The following is a 16,643-nucleotide window of genomic DNA, read 5'->3' as shown; positions in this document are numbered from 1 at the left end:
TTTGAAAACAAAAGAAATTCAAGCAGCATCTTTACTCCATCACTGTCTCTAACTCTCAAACCTACATACACATCAAGCTTATAACTTTCCTCCATCCCATTTTCTGCACTTGAAAACACTGGAGAAATATGCTTCTCTGTCTCTAAAGAACTAGTTTATATTGCAAGATGTCTAGTTCCAAGGCTTAGAGCCCTGAGGATAGAAAAAATGTAAACAGGAAGAAATAGTAGTTTTTATAGAGTACAAGAGACAAAGCTAAAAAAAAAAAAAGAAGCAAAGAGATGGTGACTAAAATAGAGTGAAGTTCTACAAATTTGTTACTTATTCTTCTGCAGAGAAAAGCCCTGCTGATATCAAGCACTATGGGAAAGAGAGTATCTTGCTCTGAGGTAGACTATCAGCAACCTTTAATTCTAATTATCATTAGAAGTTTCATCCACTATGAACAGGCAGTTTTCTGATGAAGAAATCAAAGCTATCTATTGCCACATGAAAAAATGCTCTAAATCACTATTGATTAGAGAAATGCAAATTAAAGCAACTCTGAGGTACCACCTCACACCTATCAGATTGGCTAATATGACAAAAAAGGAAAATAATAAATGTTGGAGAAGTTGTGGGAAAAATTGGAACACTAATGCATTGTTGGTGGAACTGTGAACTGATCCAACCATTCTGTAGAGCAATTTGGAACTATGCCCAAAGGATTATAAAGCTGTGCATACCCTTTGACCCAGCAATACCACTATTAGGTCTTTTCCCCAAAGAGATCGTAAAAAAGGGAAAAGGACCCACATGTACAAAAATATTTATAGCTGCTCTTTTTGTGGTGGCAAGGAATTGGAAATTGAGGGGCTGCCCATCAATTGGGGAATGGCTGAACAAGTTGTGGTATATGAATGTAATGGAATTCCATTGTGCTGTAAGAAACGATGGGCAGGTGGATTTCAGAGAAACCTAGAAGGACTTACATGAACTGATGCTGAGTGAGATGAGCAGAACCAGAAGAACATTATACACAGTAACAGCAACATTGTGTGATGAACAATGGGGATAGACTTGGCTCTTCTCAGCAGTGCAAAGATCCAAAACAATTTCAAAGAACTCATGATAGGAAATGGTCTCAACATCCAGAAAAAAAGAACTGTGGACTATGAATGCAGATTGAATCATACTGTTTCTACTTTTGGCACTTTAAAAAATTTCCAGGGCAGCTAGGTGGCGCAGTGGATAGAGCACCAGCCCTGGAGTCAGGAGGACCTGAGTTCAAATCTGGCCTCAGACACTTAACACTTACTAGCTGTGTGACCCTGGGCAAGTCACTTAACCCCAATTGCCTCACTAAAAAAAAAAAAAAGAATTCCTTCTTTTTTGAAGGTTTCCCCTTGTGCTCTGATTCTTCTTTCACAATATGACTAATGCAGAAATATGTTTAATGTGATTGTACATGTATAAACTACATCAGACTGCTTTCTGTCTTGGGGAGGAGGGAGGGAAGGGAAGGTGGGAGAAAAATTTGGAACTAAAAATCCTATGAAAACAAATGTTGAAAACTATCCTTACATATAACTGGAAAATAATAAAATACTTTTATTAAAAAAAAGAAGTTTCATCCACTGTCTTGGTGCTCTGTAGGGGATACTCAGGGAAATGATATATCATGTGCCTTTCATGTTATTTCTTTTAAAAATGTCTTGCAGAAGAATACTGGGGCTTAAATCATTTGGGAACTTATTATTTGCAAAGAGAGTTGAGATGTAAGCATCCTGGATTAGGGAATAATGACATTCTTCAGGAACCACGGAGTTTATCTTCTTACCACACTCCTAGAGTAGTATTAGGGTATATGGAGTATGCAGAAAGGACTAACACACCTCTGGTATGAGGACTTGCTGAGCCCTTTTCAAGGTTGCCCATCCATCTTTGGTGTCCACTTGTCACTTACTTCTCACTTGTGGCTTTGAGATCCTGTAACATGAAGAGTTGCCACACCCAAGTAAAACTATCTTGGCAGATGGGCTAAACCAGGCTGAGGGGTAACTGACAACCTTCAAACCTGTTGGTGCGTTAGGGGGATGTCTACCCCAAGCATGTGAAGACTTCTGGCAGAATGGGCAGATAAGAACAATTTGTTATAACCCCCATGAAGATGGCTGAAGCAGGGGCTTAGGAGCTTGCTCAGGCATGGTTATCATCCACTTCATCCTGGGCCATCTCCATTCAAGATTTTTGACTTGCCACTAGACTTCAGAGAGAGTGAGGCTGATAACTTTGTCTTTATTTTTTTTTCCAGGGCAATGGGGGTTAAGTGACTTGCCCAGGGTCACACAGCTAGTAAGTGTCAAGTGTCTGAGGTCAGATTTGAACTCAGGCCCTCCTGAATCCAGGGCTGGTGCTTTATCCACTGCACCACCTAGCTGCTCCCAAGTCGGATAACTTTGTGCAACTGTGCCTCGATTAAATCCAATTCACTTATTGAGTCAAGACATCACCCTGTGATGTCATTGGTCCTCTTGGAAATGAAGGAGAAACAACTAGTATTACACCTACATGTCAATAACTGAAAGGTGACATTGACTCCTTAGGTTAAGAAAGGAAAAAACCCCAACAGAAATTATTTTCCAATTCCTAGAGACTTTATTTTTAATTCAGAGAAGAGTTACTATGTTACAGAAAGCAGAGCTCTTAGCTGTGTTGAATAGAGAACTATTCCCAGTTATATTTTACTCTAGAACAAAGGAGCTTGTCCTGTTTCCCTAATGCCTGTGCCTTAGGATTGACCATTTTTAGGACCCCATACACAGCCAAGGTCTTCCCTGGTTTGAGGTACTGAATAATTCACCATGTAATCTGTCTTTCCTGTAGCACTAGTTTTGTATGGAGGAGGAATCAGCTCAGTTTGATGTCCAGGGAAACAGTGAGGCTCTTTTTTAAACCCTGCAGGGAAAGGTAAGAATGAAAAATTGACATCATTTAAACAAGAGGGATTGTCCTAATAATAATAGTACTAGCTGATATTTGCATAATGATGAAATGTTTTACACACATTATTTTTATCGATACTCTTGATAACTGTGAGCCACGTAAAAACCAGACTGTACTATCCCCATCTTATAGAAGTGAACATTCATACTAAGAAAGGGTAAAGTGATTTGCCCCATGTGCACACTTGTCAAACTTGAGATTCACACCCAGGTCTCTCCCAACATCAAATTCAACATATTTCCTCTATACTATAGTGCAATTAGGTCTGTTCACAACAGGGAAAGTGGAAAACTGGCTATTCCAATAAAAAGAAACAATGTGTAAGGATAGGATAGGGTTCCCACAGTAACTCAGTGGAGAAATAGGCTGGAAGAATCCTGGGGAACTATAGAAATAGTGGATTTTGGAGGGGAAACATCTTAAAACACACATTTGAAGTGTGCTTATTTTTTTTGTTTGTTTGTTTTTTGTGGGACAATGAAGGTTAAGTGACTTGCCCAGGGTCACACAGCTAGTAAGTGTCAAGTGTCTGAGGTCACATTTGAACTCAGGTCCTCCTGAATCCAGGGCCGGTGCTTTATCCACTGCGCCACCCAGCTGCCCCACAGTAGGCTTATTTTTATTTTTATTTTTTTAGTGAGGCAATTAGGGTTAAGTGACTTGCCCAGGGTCACACAGCTAGTAAGTGTTAAGTGTCTGAGGCCAGATTTGAACTCAGATACTCCTGACTCCAGGGCCGTTGCTCTATCCACTGGGCCACCTAGCTGCCCCTGGGCTTATTTATTTATTTATTTTTTGCAGGGCAATGGGGGTTAAGTGACTTGCCCAGGGTCACACAGCTAGCAAGTGTCAAGTGTCTGAGGCCGGATTTGAACTCAGGTACTCCTGAATCCAGGGCCTGTGCTTTATCCACTGCGCCACCTAGCCGCCCCCTCCCTGGGCTTATTTTTAATAGCTAGGAACAGTGATTACCACCCCATCCCAACCCTGCTCTCCACCTTAAAGCACCTACTTCGGGGTGGAGGTAGCTTCTTTTTGTAGCTGTCAGCAAAGGTTGTTTCAAAATAATGACCAAACTAGAAAGGAAAACAGAGGGATTGCAGTAAAAATTATGTAGCCAAGTTTCAAAGAATAGAATCCTCCATGGCATAGTAGTAATAGACCTTGCTCTGGCTTATATGAGCTAGAGACTTCACAGCAAAGCCTCCCATGAGGGAAGTTCAAGTCTATGCATTCAATATGGTTTTGGGGGAATCTACTCTCATTTAGGAGACACTGGTGTTCTAGGAATGAGTGAACAATATTGAGACAGAATTAGTAGATAGGTTTAAAGTCCTATCTAGCTTAATGAGGAATTGCATGGCATCTTCTGTGTCATTTATCAAAAGGAAAGGTAATGTCCAATTTGATTAGGGAGTGGCAGGCTTGTATATTCTGCCTACTAAAACCAACCATACAGTCTTTTCTGTTAAAGAAATAGGCCAAAGGAAGAAAAGGAAGGAGCATTACCTGGGAAGGCAGAGGTTTTGGTTGTACAATCTTCTGAAGATCATACCTCTCCTGGTTCCAGTTGCCCATTAAGGTACGGTTGGAGTAAGAATTTTCATTGGTTGTACATCTCCATCCATACTGGAAAAACTTGGACATATCATTCCAGTCTGTCCATACTTCACCATGGCCATCTGCATGCATTAGGCAGCCATATTGTGGATTTGTGAGAAAGCAGGAAAAGGATAATTTCTGGGGAAGGGCAGGAAAAGGAAACCATTGCACAAACCAGGTAACAGAATTCCATTTCTTTTCACTATCTGTTCCACACAATGAGATAGGATGCATTTCTTGGAAAGACATTAAGTTCAACTAAGGTCCAGGCTTCTGACAAAGTTTGCTGCAATTCATTAGGCAGTTGCACTTTTACTCCTGACCTATCATATACCAGTAGCTATTTCTCTACCTACCCTCACAGGCAGCAAAAAGTAGATGCCAATTAGCTGATTATATTGGACAGGGCTCTAGGAAATCTTAGGTCCCCAGAAATGCAATATAGAGTATGAGTTAACTGATGTGGCTAACTTAGAATCCAGGAATATAAGGAACAAAGGATTTTCATTTTTAGCACATTTTGCTTTATGTGACATGAAAAATAGAATTTTGCAATTTCAGAGTTGGAAGGGACTTCAGAAGTCATTTAGTCCAAACTGCACCTGAAAGAATTCCTCTATAACATACTGACCAGTGGTCATCCAGCCTTAAAGCTCTCAAATCAAGGGAACCCATTACCTCACAAATTGGTCCATTGTACTTTTGGAAAACGCCAACAGAAATTAGTTTTGTTTTTTGTTTGTTTGTTTGTTTTTTGGTTTTTTTTGCAGGGCAATGGGGGTTAAGTGACTTGCCCAGGGTCACACAGCTAGTAAGTGTCAAGTGTCTGAGGCTGGATTTGAACTCAGGTACTCCTGAATCCAGGACCAGTGTTTTATCCACTGTGCCACCTAGGTGCCCCCCAGAAATTTTTTCTTACATCAAGCCTATATTTATATCTCTGCAACCTCTACTCATTGTTCCTAGTTTGCCTCCTCCCAAGGAGGACAAATATATTTCCTTTTTCACATAACAACCCTTTCAAAACTTGATGACAGTTATCATGTTCTTCCTAAGTCTGATCATTCCCAGTTTAAACACAAGAAAATACCTGGTCTGAGCTAGAGAGAGTTGATCTGTATAGTAATGGCTCCCTTGAAACTTTTTCAGAAGGGCAAAGGAGGCCTTGAATTCTCTTTTCCATAATCTCTATGGGGTTGACAGGTCACCAAACTTAGATTTCGGAATATCAACCCAAAGGAAATGAGGATCTTCACCCTTCTTGTCCAGATGGAATCTCTGTGGCCATGATGAGGCGGCCACTGCCAATACCTAAGGCAGAGCTGATGGAACTGAAGATACACTGGATAGTGAGACCAAGCAAGTAGGTCATTGGCCCCTCTTTGTGAAGTTTGCTGTGCTGATATCACCAGGCAGCAGGATAACTGAAGTGAGCAATGATCCAAAGTTCAGAGGCCCTGGACTTCAAACCATAACTAAGTTTTTATCCTCTTAGTCTTGTGCTGGTAGAGTGCTGAACTGAACAGTAGTTCCTTCTCTAGTAGACCTGAGGATCAAAGGACTTAGGGCAGGAGGGTCATCTAATCCTATCCAATTGAACAAATGTTTATGTGCCTACTATTTATGTGAAAAGTACTGTTCCACAGAGCTGAAGCTACAAAGACAATTAAAAAAAAATAAAGTTCCTGCCCTCAAGGAGCTTACGTCCTATTGGGAGAAAACAGGTACACAAAGAAGCAAATGCTAAGTATTTAGGAGGTTAGACCGTGTAATTTCTCTTTTTTTCTTTTCTTCAAGGCAATGGGGGTTAAGTGACTTGCCCAGGATCACACAGCTAGTGTCAACTGTCTGAGGTCGGATTTGAACTCAGGTCCTCCTGAATCCAGGGCCGGTGCTTTATCCACTGCGCCACCTAGCTGCCCCTAGACTGTGTAATTTCAAAAGAGAAAACACTAATGGCTGGGTTGGATTCCAATCCTCCCTTATCTTACAGAGGCCTAGATGCGAAATGTCTTGCTCAAGATTCGCCCTGTCAATAAGTGGCAAATAGCAGAACTAGGATTAAATTCCTGGGAAAGGTCCAAGCTGATGGACCATTCACGGTCCGTCGTGGAAAAGGCGCTGGATGTGGAGCTCAGAGAACCTGGGTTAGACTGCAGAGCTTTGTCCCCAGTGCCAGTATGACCCTCGCAAGTCACCCAGCTTCTCGGGGTCTCTAGAATGAGAGATTTTCCCCAACTAAATCTAAGATGCGTCCCATGGTAAGGCTAGTGGCGAGAAGGTTGGTGATGGGGGTGCTCGCCTAGGATCTGTCGCCAGACAAGTTCCTGTATTGGCGATTGCCTGTGACGTCACAGAGTGCTGACGAATCAGCTTGCGCTTGTTTAGTACCGAGGAAAGGAGACGTTTTACCTTCGGAGGAAAGTTCCTCATATTTGCAGTCATGGTCATCACCACCACCAACCTGTTCGGAGGACCAACAATTAGTTGTCATGGCAACCTGACGCTATGCGCGTCATCATTAGGCGATTGGGGAGGAGAGGCCCGGCGGCAGGAAGGGGAAGTGGCAGATGACGTGCTTTGGTCGGGACCGGGTGAGTGGCGCAGAGCTGAAGCACCATGGTTGCTCGCCGCCTCCTACTGGTTGGGGAGGGGAATTTCTCCTTCGCCGCCTCTTTGAGCGAGTTCCAAGGGCCCGGCACTAATCTCATCGCCACCTGTCCCCAGGAACCCACAGCCCTGATCGGGGATCCAGTGTTCCAGGAGAACCTACAACGCTTGCGCGAGCGAGGTAGTGGGGCTCCGCCCCCATCAAAGCCCCGCCCCCACTGCAATTAGCTAGGCCCTGCTCCTCCCCGAAGCTCCGCCCCCGCTGTCACCTGGCTCTTGTCTCTCCTCTCCTTGACGCCGGGGCTTAGTCCATCCCCCACCCCCGCCCCCCCAAAGTGAGTTTGAGGTCGGCTGCGTCTACAGACCTCCCAGGCTTCCTTTGAGTCCCAGCTGAAATCCCCTACAGGAAGCCTCTCTTAACCCTTCTGAATTGCCAGTGCTTTCCCTCTTTTCATTATTTCCTATTTACCCTGTATATAGCTCGATTTTATATATATATATATATATATATATATATATATATATATATATATATGTATGTATATATATGTGTGTGTGTGTATGTATATGTGTGTATATGCATATATGTGTGCACATATACACATATGTGTGTATGTATACATGTGTGTGTATATATACGTGTGTGTATATATATTTGCTCGTTGTTTCTCCCAATAGATTATGATCTCCTCGAGGGCGGGGGCTGTCTTGCCTTTTTTTGTATCCCCAGCGCATAGCACGGCGTGTGCACATAGAAGGTGCTTAATAAATGTTTATTGAATGAAATGGAATGGTTTCTAGGAAGCTGGAGGAATGATTCTTTTTTTTTTTTTTTTTAGTGAGGCAATTGGGGTTAAGTGACTTGCCCAGGGTCACACAGCTAGTTAAGTATTAAGTGTCTGAGGCCGGATTTGAACTCAGGTACTCCTGACTCCAGGGCCGGTGCTCTGTCCACTGCGCCATCTAGCTGCCCCGGAATGACTCTAAATAAGCTACGGGTGACCCCCCCATCCCCGTGCTCCCCACTTATCACACTCCCCACACATTCCTCCCTCTTCCCCAGGTGCTGAGGTGCGCTTTGGAGTGGACTGCACCCAGCTGGCAGATGCCTTTGCAGCGGATGGCTGGAAGTTTGATCGCATTTATTTCAACTTTCCTCACTGCGGACGCAAAGCTGGAGTGGCGAAGAACAGGCAGCTCCTGGCCAGGTTTTTCCAGAGGTGAGGTGGGGCCCAGCCCTTTTTACCAGGTACTTTGTAGACAGCACGAAAAGTGTGCGACAGTGGTCCCAGTCTCTAGAGCAAAAGCTTCTTAAACTGTGTAACTGAATGTGGGAGTTGCAAAAGATTTGGCAACAGTAAGAAGGTTTTGTGTACCTATTTTATATACCTATATACCCCGGTGGTGTAAAAGTTTCTTGGGTGAAAAGGGATCAAAAGTAGAAAAAATTTAAGAAGACCTGATCTAGTCCAGTCCTTTCAGGGTTATACAGTACTGTCAGATTTCCTTGAAGGAAGCATTGCATTTGGTATGTGGAATCTAAGGGGAGAATATTTCAGGTGGGGAGGAATTCTGGAACAATGAGGTGTTCAAGGGACTTGACTTCTGTAATCTTGCTGGAGAGATTAATAGTGCAGTGTAGCATTTAAGAGTGAGTTTTTTCTTTTCTTTCTTTCTTTTTTGTTTGTTTGCTGGGCAATAAGGGTTAAGTGACTTGCCCAGGGTCACACAGCCAGTAAGTGTCAAGTGTCTGAGGCTGGATTTGAACTCAAGTCCTCCTGAATCCAGGGCCGGTACTTTTATCCACTGTGCCACCTACCTGCCCTCTATAGGATTACTACTAGGAAATTAAAAAAAAAATACTTGGTTTAAATGATTAGGAAAATGGGACCCTCTAATCACATTTTACAGCAGTGTTGAAGACAGTGGTACTCCCAGTATGAACATAATGCTTCTGGTTGAAAAATACTTTTCAACTTCTAAGCAGATTTTGATTTTATTCTCATTTTCATTCAGTGGTAGCCAGATTTCTTAAAAGTTCCATCCTTAAAAGAGTCTTTTTACATGTAACTGGAAAAAAAATACTATTAAGATTGGGAAAAAAAGTTTTAAAATCTGGGTATGTTAGTGGTATCCATGGTTATTTCTTTTCTTTTTCTTTCTTTCTTTCTTTCTTTTTTTTTGCAGGGCAGTGAGGGTTAAGTGACTTGCCTAGGGTCACACAGCTAGTTAAGTGTGAAGTGTCTGAGGCTGGATTTGAACTCAGGTCCTCCTGAATCCAAGGCCAGTGCTTTATCCACTGCGCCACCTAGCTGCCCCTCATGGTTATTTCTAATTGCTTTTGAGGAATAACTCTTCTTTTCCTGTAGCTGTGCTGATGTCCTTGCAGAGAAAGGGGAGGTCCATGTAGCATTGTGCAGAGGACAAGGCGGAACTCCAGCTGATTGTCCCAGGAGAGAATGGCATAATAGTTGGCAAGTAGTGGCTATGGCAGCCGCAGGAGGACTCATCTTGAGCAGCATTCATCCTTTCAACTCTGATGCTGTGCCAGGGTACAAGTGCACTGGATACAGGTAACACACGCTAGTGAAACCCAAGCCTTTTCTCTCACCTCTCAGTTAAAAACTGAGTTATAGCATTTTCTCTGACATTTTTTTTATTCAGTCCCTTGAAAATATGTATTCCCTTTTGCCATTATTCAGTGCATACTTAAGGTGTTGTGTTTTGCTAGGAGTCAGAACAAGGCCTTCCATGTTGAAGGTGCTTTGAACCATGTCTTCACCCGGAGCTTACCTTTTCAAGAATCCCAGCCCATGATCTGCAGAGTTAGATTGGATGATCATTGGCTTTCCTTCTCTGTACCAGAAGCCCTGGTAGGGAAGATAAACAGGTAATCTCTTATTTTCTGGAAATACCATCCATCTCAGAATGTGTACCAATTAACTTGATGGAAATTATATTCTACAGATGCTAAATGATATTTTTTTTGTGGGACAATGAGGGTTAAGTGACTTGCCTAGGGTCACACAGCTAGTAAGTGTCAAGTGTCTGAGGCCGGATTTGAACTCAGGTCCTCCCAAATACAGGGTCAGTGCTTTTTATTCACTGTGCCACCTAGCTGCCCCCAGATGCTAAATGATTAGTGATGATTATGATCCATTTAAAACTGCCAATCTGGCATTCCCCAGATTCTCAGTAATTACATTTTTTAGTTTATCACACAGAAGGTAGTAGCTGGGGTTCTAAATCAGTGCATTTTTGTTTATAGTGGAAGATAGGGCTATAGGAACTAGACCTGTGATTTCACTGATACAGAGAACTTCCTGACTGTGCCACACCCTTTAAGCCAGCAATACCACTACTAGGTCTGTATCCCAAAGAGATCATAAAAAAAGGGGAAAAGGACCCACATATACAAAAATATTTATAGCAGCTCTCTTTGTGATGGCAAAGAATTGGAAATCGAGGGAAGGAGAAAAATTTGGAACTCAAAATCTTATAAAAACCAATGTTGAAAACTATCTTTACATGTAACTGGAAAATAATAAAATACTTTTATGACAGAACTCCCAGGTAAGGAATAGTCCTCTTTCAGTGCTGATCAGCACCTTCTCTGCAACTTATGGCCTTAGAGAATTCACACAGCCAAGAATGATTTCTGTTTTGTATCAAACAGGGGTTTCCTTGAAACAAATTCAAGTCATCCTGTCAAGATCATAAATGAAAAGCTGATTGCTGAGCTTGGTAAAACTATGTCACTTCAAAGGCTGAAATGCCCAGCTCCTTTGCTTCCAGAGAAAGGTTGTGATAGTCACATTGCCTGGAGCTCTGACACTCCATCAGCTTCCTTTTGGATCGTTTCCCAAAAAGAGAAAATTCCACATTCTGAGTTACTGGTTGGTGAAACAAGATGTGATATGGAGGAGTTCCTGGAGTCATTTTCAAGGCTCCATCTTGAGAAAGACACTGAGTGGAACAGAGAACAAAAGATCCAGAGGAAAATCCAAAGCCCAACAAAGTTCCATCTCAGACCTTCCCTTCTAGTTTATGCACAGGATATCATCCAAGGATCCGACTTCTTCCCAGGGTCTCTGCACATCCTCAGTGGTCCTGTGTTTAGGAAATGCCTTATTTCACCTTTCACGCTGCCAGCATTTCATGAGACTTTACTTATTCATGGGTTTAATAAAAAAATGAATGATTCCTCTCTGCAGTTTTTCCTGGGACACCTGAAAGGCTCTCTATGTGGCCTTCTGACACAGAGATTGCCAAATGGCCCTGAACTGAGCAGCTCTCTGACATTTAAGCCTAAGAAGAACAAAAAAAACTACATGATTTGTGTTAAGCCTCCCAATTTTGGCCCAGATGAAATTGTTGGTCTGGTTATTGGGTCTATCATAACATCTGCTACAAGCCAAGTACACAAAGACTTGGATTTTGTATTTGCATCTGTGAACCTGGATCTTTTAGCCATGCTGGTGTGGGGGATCCCTGACTGGAGAATTTTATGGACCTTCGACGAACGTTTTCTGGGTCATTTTGTCCCTGGAAAAGTGGAACCCTTTAAGACTTTTTCCCTCTATCCTCCATCTTATGTACATGATGTTAGCTTTTGGCTAGATGAGAAGAAAGGGTTTGATGAAGTAGAGTTTCACACTTTGGCCCGAGCTGTGTCTCAGGATATGATCATATCCATCCAGCTCCTTAATCGCTTCCAGCACCCCCAAACTGGACGGGTCAGCCTTTGCTATAGACTGACCTACCAGACTTGTGACAGAGCTCTAAGTCACCAACAGGCAATAATGATTCAAAACCGGTTTAGGACTGAAATACAGCAGTGTTTACATGTGACAGTGAGGTAGCTTTGTGGAATTATGTCATTTTCTACAAGTTTTGGCATAGCTGAAAAGAATACTATGTGTTCTTTCTACATCAAAGACTGTTTCTCAGTTTCTGCCCAGCAGTTATTTTCCTGAGCCATTCACATCTCAACCTATTGCATTCTGGTTTCTGTTTCTACCACTTGATTGAAACTGCTGTGTCCAAGAAGACTCAAAACTCTTAGCTCCTAAATGCAATACCTTTTTTCAGTCACTGTTCTTGAGTTCTCTAGCTTTTTATGCTGCTGACCACTCCCTCCTCCTAAACACTCTGTCTCTGTTTTTCTGACATTGTCTTCTCCTGGTTCTACCTGTTTTACTATTTCTTTTCAGTCTTTATAGCAGCAAAACCATGTCCTGTTCTCTTTGGAAACTTCCCAACCCTATTCTGGGCCTTCTCTTCTCTTTGTACATTCTGTCTTAGTGATTTCATCAGACCTCATGGTTCAGTTAACATCTCTTTGTCAATGACTCCAAAATTTATATATATCACCTCTTTCCTGAACCTGCTCCACCTACTACCTCATGAATATTTTCATTTCCTTGTTCCATAGGCATCTTAAATTAAACTTTCTAAATCAGAAATCATTTCCCCTGAAAAAAGCTTACCCTTCTTTCAAAATCCCTATTTATTTTTTTCTACTCCTATTTTATTTTTCCCAATGAACAGGTTAACTCTATTTTTAAAATATATTTTCATTGATAATTTTGGGGGTTTTTTATATCATCAGAATCTCCCTCAGTATTCCTCCACATACCTTTCTCAGAGAGTCATGCCATATAACAATTTTTTTATAAAGAAAAAAAATCAGAAAATGTAATCAATACATTACAGAAATTTGAAAAGATATGCAGTGTACAAATGTGCAATGAACAAAAGGAGAAGGGTGAGAATATCTTCTCATTTGTCTTTGGGGTCATACTTATTTGTACTTTTGCAGCATTCACTTTTCTCTCTCTCTTTTTTTTTTTTGCTGGGCAATGGGGATTAATTGACTTGCCCAGAGTCACACAGCTAGTAAGTGTCAAGTTTCTGAGGCCGGATTTGAACTCAGGTACTCCTGAATCCAGGGACGGTGCTTTATCCACTGTGCCACCTAGCTGTCCTGCAGCATTCACTTATGATCATTTTATGATTGTGTTTTCCATTTACATTGTTGTATCAAGCATATATTTTTTCTTGGCTCTGCTTCATGCTGCATCAAATTGGGTCTTTCCATACTTCTCTGTATTCATCATATTTGCCTTTTCTTACTGTACAGTTATATTCCATTACATTTATGTGTTTGTTGAGCCATTTCCCATTTGATGGGCAAAGTACTGTTATAAATATTGTCTTGTATATGGGGATTTTCTTCTTATCAGTGACCTCCTTGGGATATATAAACCCAGCAGTGGAATCTTTGGGTCAAAGAATATGGACATTTTAGTCACTTTATTTGCATAATTCCAAACTGCTTTCCAAAATGGTTGCTCTGATTCACTAATAATGAACTAGATAGTGTGCCTATCTTCTCACAACAGCATTAACTATTCCTGTCTTTTGTCATCTTTGCCCATCTGCCGAGGATTTTTGTCAAGGTCACAACCATCCTTCCAATTTTACAACTTTTCCAAGTTTACAACTTTGGAGTCATCTTGATTCTTCAGTCCTGCTCATTCACAAGTCAAGTCAACAAGCATTTATTAAATATGTAGGCTGTGCCTGGCACTGTACTAAGTGCTAGGGGGATAAAGAAAGGCGAAGTCAGTTGATAAGTCTATTCTACAACATCTCTAGCATCTATGCCTTTCTCTACACTCACATAATCCTCTACTAGTCACAGAATAGAAGACAAAAGAACTGGATGACACCCTAATTTATTACACCTCTTACCTGCAGGTGAAGTCAGCTTCTTTACTGGCCTCCCTGTCCTTTAGTCTATTCCTGTTCCAATCTATCACCCATGTAGCTACCAAGTTGATATTTTAAAAGCATAGGTTTGATTGTTGCTCCTTTGCTCAAGAAACTCTAGGAACTTCTTATTACATTCAGGATAAAATACAAACTGCTTTGTTGGCCTTTTAAAGCTTTTCATAATCTGACGAATTTATCTTTCTACATAAAATGGCTGCCTACGGTTACCCATACAAACCTTTCCTTTCCCATCTCCATGTTCTTGCACATGCCATCCCTCCTTCCTGGAATGTTCAATATCTTCCCCTTTGCCTCATACAATCCCTAGCTTCCTTTAAAGTACAGCTTAAGTGATCCCTTCTACAGGAGGACTTTGCTGGTAACCCTGATTATATTCTTTTTTACCTCCTAATTCATCCCCACTCCTGAAAACTACTTGCTTTGTATATATGTTTTGTGTCTGTGTTTGTATATATACACATGTACATGTGTATTTGGGTAGAACATAAGCTCTTTTGGGTCGAGGACTTTTTTTGTCATCATATCCCTAGTGACTATTTTTGGTTTTTAGTGAGGCAATTGGGGGTAAGTGACTTGCCCAAGGTCACACAGCTAGTAAGTGTTAAGTGTCTGAGACCGGATTTGAACTCAGGTACTCCTGATTCCAGGGCCAGCTCTCTATCCACTGCGCCACCTAGCTGCCCCTCCTAGTGACTATTACAGCCCAGAACATAATGGATATTGAATAAATACTTGTTAAGTTAAATTGAATTTGGCTTGGAGATATTTGTCACTCTCAGACCTACAGTGATTGGTAGTAATAAAAAGTATATATATTATATTATGAGCTGTTTCATTAAAACATTTTCTCATATAGTTCAGTGATTAGGATCCTAATAGTGAATTCTGAAGCATATATGGCCAGACTCCCGGACTAAAATCTTAATTTATTTCATCTTGGGTTTTTTGTTTTGTTTTGTTTTTTAGTGAGGCAATTGGGGTTAAGTGACTTGCCCAGGGTCACACAGCTAGTAAGTGTTAAGTGTCTGAGGCTAGATTTGAACTCAGGTACTCCTGACTCCAGGGCCAGTGCTCTATCCACTGTACCACCTAGCTGCCCCCATCTTGTGTTTTAACTTAAAATATACTGATAAGTTCCAAATCAATAACTTACTCAAGTCAGTGACTGACTCTGTGATTTTAATAAATGAGTTAAGTAATGTATAGATAGTGTACATTTTTGAAAATTTAGAAAAAGATAAACCTAGGAATTAGTGAATGCCAAAGGATATGGTATATTGAAACAAGAAACATACATTTTATTCTACAAACAAAATAAACTGAAAATCTCTACTTATAGTTTATTAGATGAAACATATCTTTTGGCTTTTTTTCTCATTCTAGATCTCACTCTGAAACTATTGACTGTGTTCTCCTTGATACTTTATTTTTGTAACACTATACCAATACAGTTCTTTTGCCCTGGTCAATCCATCTTTTTCTAAATCTATCTCTTCCTGGTTTCTTCTATCACCCACTAACTTGTATGATAGATTCTTTTCTGAGTCCTTAGGCACATATTCCAGGGTTAGGATATCAATCAACAAATATTACTTACCTACAGTATTATGTTTCAGATTCTCTGCTGGATACTTGGGATGCAAATTAAAAAATGCATTAATTCCTACTCTGAAGGAACTTACATATAGAAATATATACAGAATAAATACAAAATAAACGCAAGGTAAAGAAGGGAGGGCATTAATAGCTAGGATCAGGAAAGGCTTCATGTAGGAGGTAGTGCTTGAACTATGTCTTGAAGGAAAAGGGGAATTGTGTGAAGAGGGAGGGTATTCCTGGTGTGGAGGGTAGCCACTGCAAAAGTACAGAGACAGGATGAAAGCTCTGTCCTGAGTCTTCTTCTCTATGCACTCTTTTGGTGGGCTCTGTAGTTTGATTGCCAATTCTGTGTAGACTGTATCCATATGACCTGCCTCAATCTCTTCCCTAAGTTTCACTCCTTTATCATCTTCTGCACATTTCAAACTGGATGGAACAAGCTTTGTACAAAGGATTTTAATTGTTTATTAAGACGAGTCTCTTTTGTGTTGATAAGCCAACAGCAGAGACTTGACTGTCTTAATATAATATTAAAATCGTATTCATGTACTAGTTCCAGACCCTTGGCTGCCATGTTGCTAAAGTAAACAGGGACATCCTGGATTTCTGAGCATCCCTATTTAGAAAAGCATGGAGTGAAATAGCTAGATAGCCTGCTTTACTCAAGTTCACTATAGCAACAGGAAATCATTGTCCTTTTTCATTAATTTGATAGGTACTTAATGAATGTTTCCTAAATGGAAAGCACGGTGCTAGGTAATATGGCAGATACTAAATGAATGAAAGTCCTTGCTTTTATGGGGCTTTTTGATGGCTTTGAGGCCAATCAGATTTAAAAGTTAGAGTTAAGAATTTAAGTTTTGGAAGTTGTAGCTTCAGCCACATATCAAAGTATTGTTTTACATTTTAGAAAGTACTATTAGTCACATCTAAATATATAGCAAAAGATGAAGCTATGGTAATTATGTTGAAGAACAGTAATGTATGTTTGTATATGTATATAGAAAGATATAGAAATATGTGGATAGGTTCTCATGTATTTTTTATTT

General features: G+C 40.8%; 2 protein-coding genes across 3 annotated transcripts; one reads left to right on the top strand and one right to left on the bottom strand.

Annotated features, from left to right (window-relative positions):
- Nucleotides 1-2,638: 2,638 nt before the first annotated feature.
- Nucleotides 2,639-7,293, bottom strand: C3H11orf1 (chromosome 3 C11orf1 homolog). Of its 2 annotated transcripts, none has more exons than XM_043991153.1 (4): nt 5,678-7,293; nt 4,495-4,725; nt 3,998-4,061; nt 2,639-2,937 (listed from the first exon to the last, which is right to left on the bottom strand). In XM_043991153.1, exons 1-4 carry the CDS (start codon nt 5,768-5,770, stop codon nt 2,771-2,773), a joined length of 555 nt encoding a protein of 184 aa, XP_043847088.1. In that variant the 5' UTR covers nt 5,771-7,293; the 3' UTR covers nt 2,639-2,770. The 2 variants fall into 2 exon arrangements, with proteins under 2 accessions (XP_043847088.1, XP_043847089.1); XM_043991154.1 differs by having other exon boundaries at nt 7,000-7,293.
- On the top strand, nt 7,157-13,341 carry FDXACB1 (ferredoxin-fold anticodon binding domain containing 1). The gene is made up of 5 exons (XM_043991152.1): nt 7,157-7,378; nt 8,261-8,417; nt 9,567-9,770; nt 9,929-10,087; nt 10,874-13,341. The coding sequence occupies exons 1-5, from the start codon at nt 7,207-7,209 to the stop codon at nt 12,057-12,059; spliced, it is 1,878 nt and encodes a 625-aa protein (XP_043847087.1). The 5' UTR covers nt 7,157-7,206; the 3' UTR covers nt 12,060-13,341.
- Nucleotides 13,342-16,643: the final 3,302 nt, after the last annotated feature.

The sequence above is a fragment of the Dromiciops gliroides genome, chromosome 3, assembly GCF_019393635.1.
Source record: "Dromiciops gliroides isolate mDroGli1 chromosome 3, mDroGli1.pri, whole genome shotgun sequence".
In the NCBI taxonomy this organism is placed as follows: domain Eukaryota; kingdom Metazoa; phylum Chordata; class Mammalia; order Microbiotheria; family Microbiotheriidae; genus Dromiciops; species Dromiciops gliroides.
Note: the sequence above shows the minus strand (reverse complement) of the source record. Positions and strands in the feature narration are given on the sequence as shown.

Coding starts and splice junctions, on each gene's coding strand:
- C3H11orf1 (XM_043991153.1), bottom strand. CDS start 5,770: ATGGAAAAGAGAATTCAAGGCCTCCTTTGCCCTTCTGAAAAAGTTTCA. Junction 4,726..5,677: donor CTCTCTCTAGCTCAGACCAG/GTATTTTCTTGT, acceptor GCCCTTCCCCAG/AAATTATCCTTTTCCTGCTT. Junction 4,062..4,494: donor CAAAACCTCTGCCTTCCCAG/GTAATGCTCCTT, acceptor TTTCCTTTCTAG/TTTGGTCATTATTTTGAAAC.
- FDXACB1 (XM_043991152.1), top strand. CDS start 7,207: ATGGTTGCTCGCCGCCTCCTACTGGTTGGGGAGGGGAATTTCTCCTTC. Junction 7,379..8,260: donor ACAACGCTTGCGCGAGCGAG/GTAGTGGGGCTC, acceptor CCTCTTCCCCAG/GTGCTGAGGTGCGCTTTGGA. Junction 10,088..10,873: donor CTGGTAGGGAAGATAAACAG/GTAATCTCTTAT, acceptor TGTATCAAACAG/GGGTTTCCTTGAAACAAATT.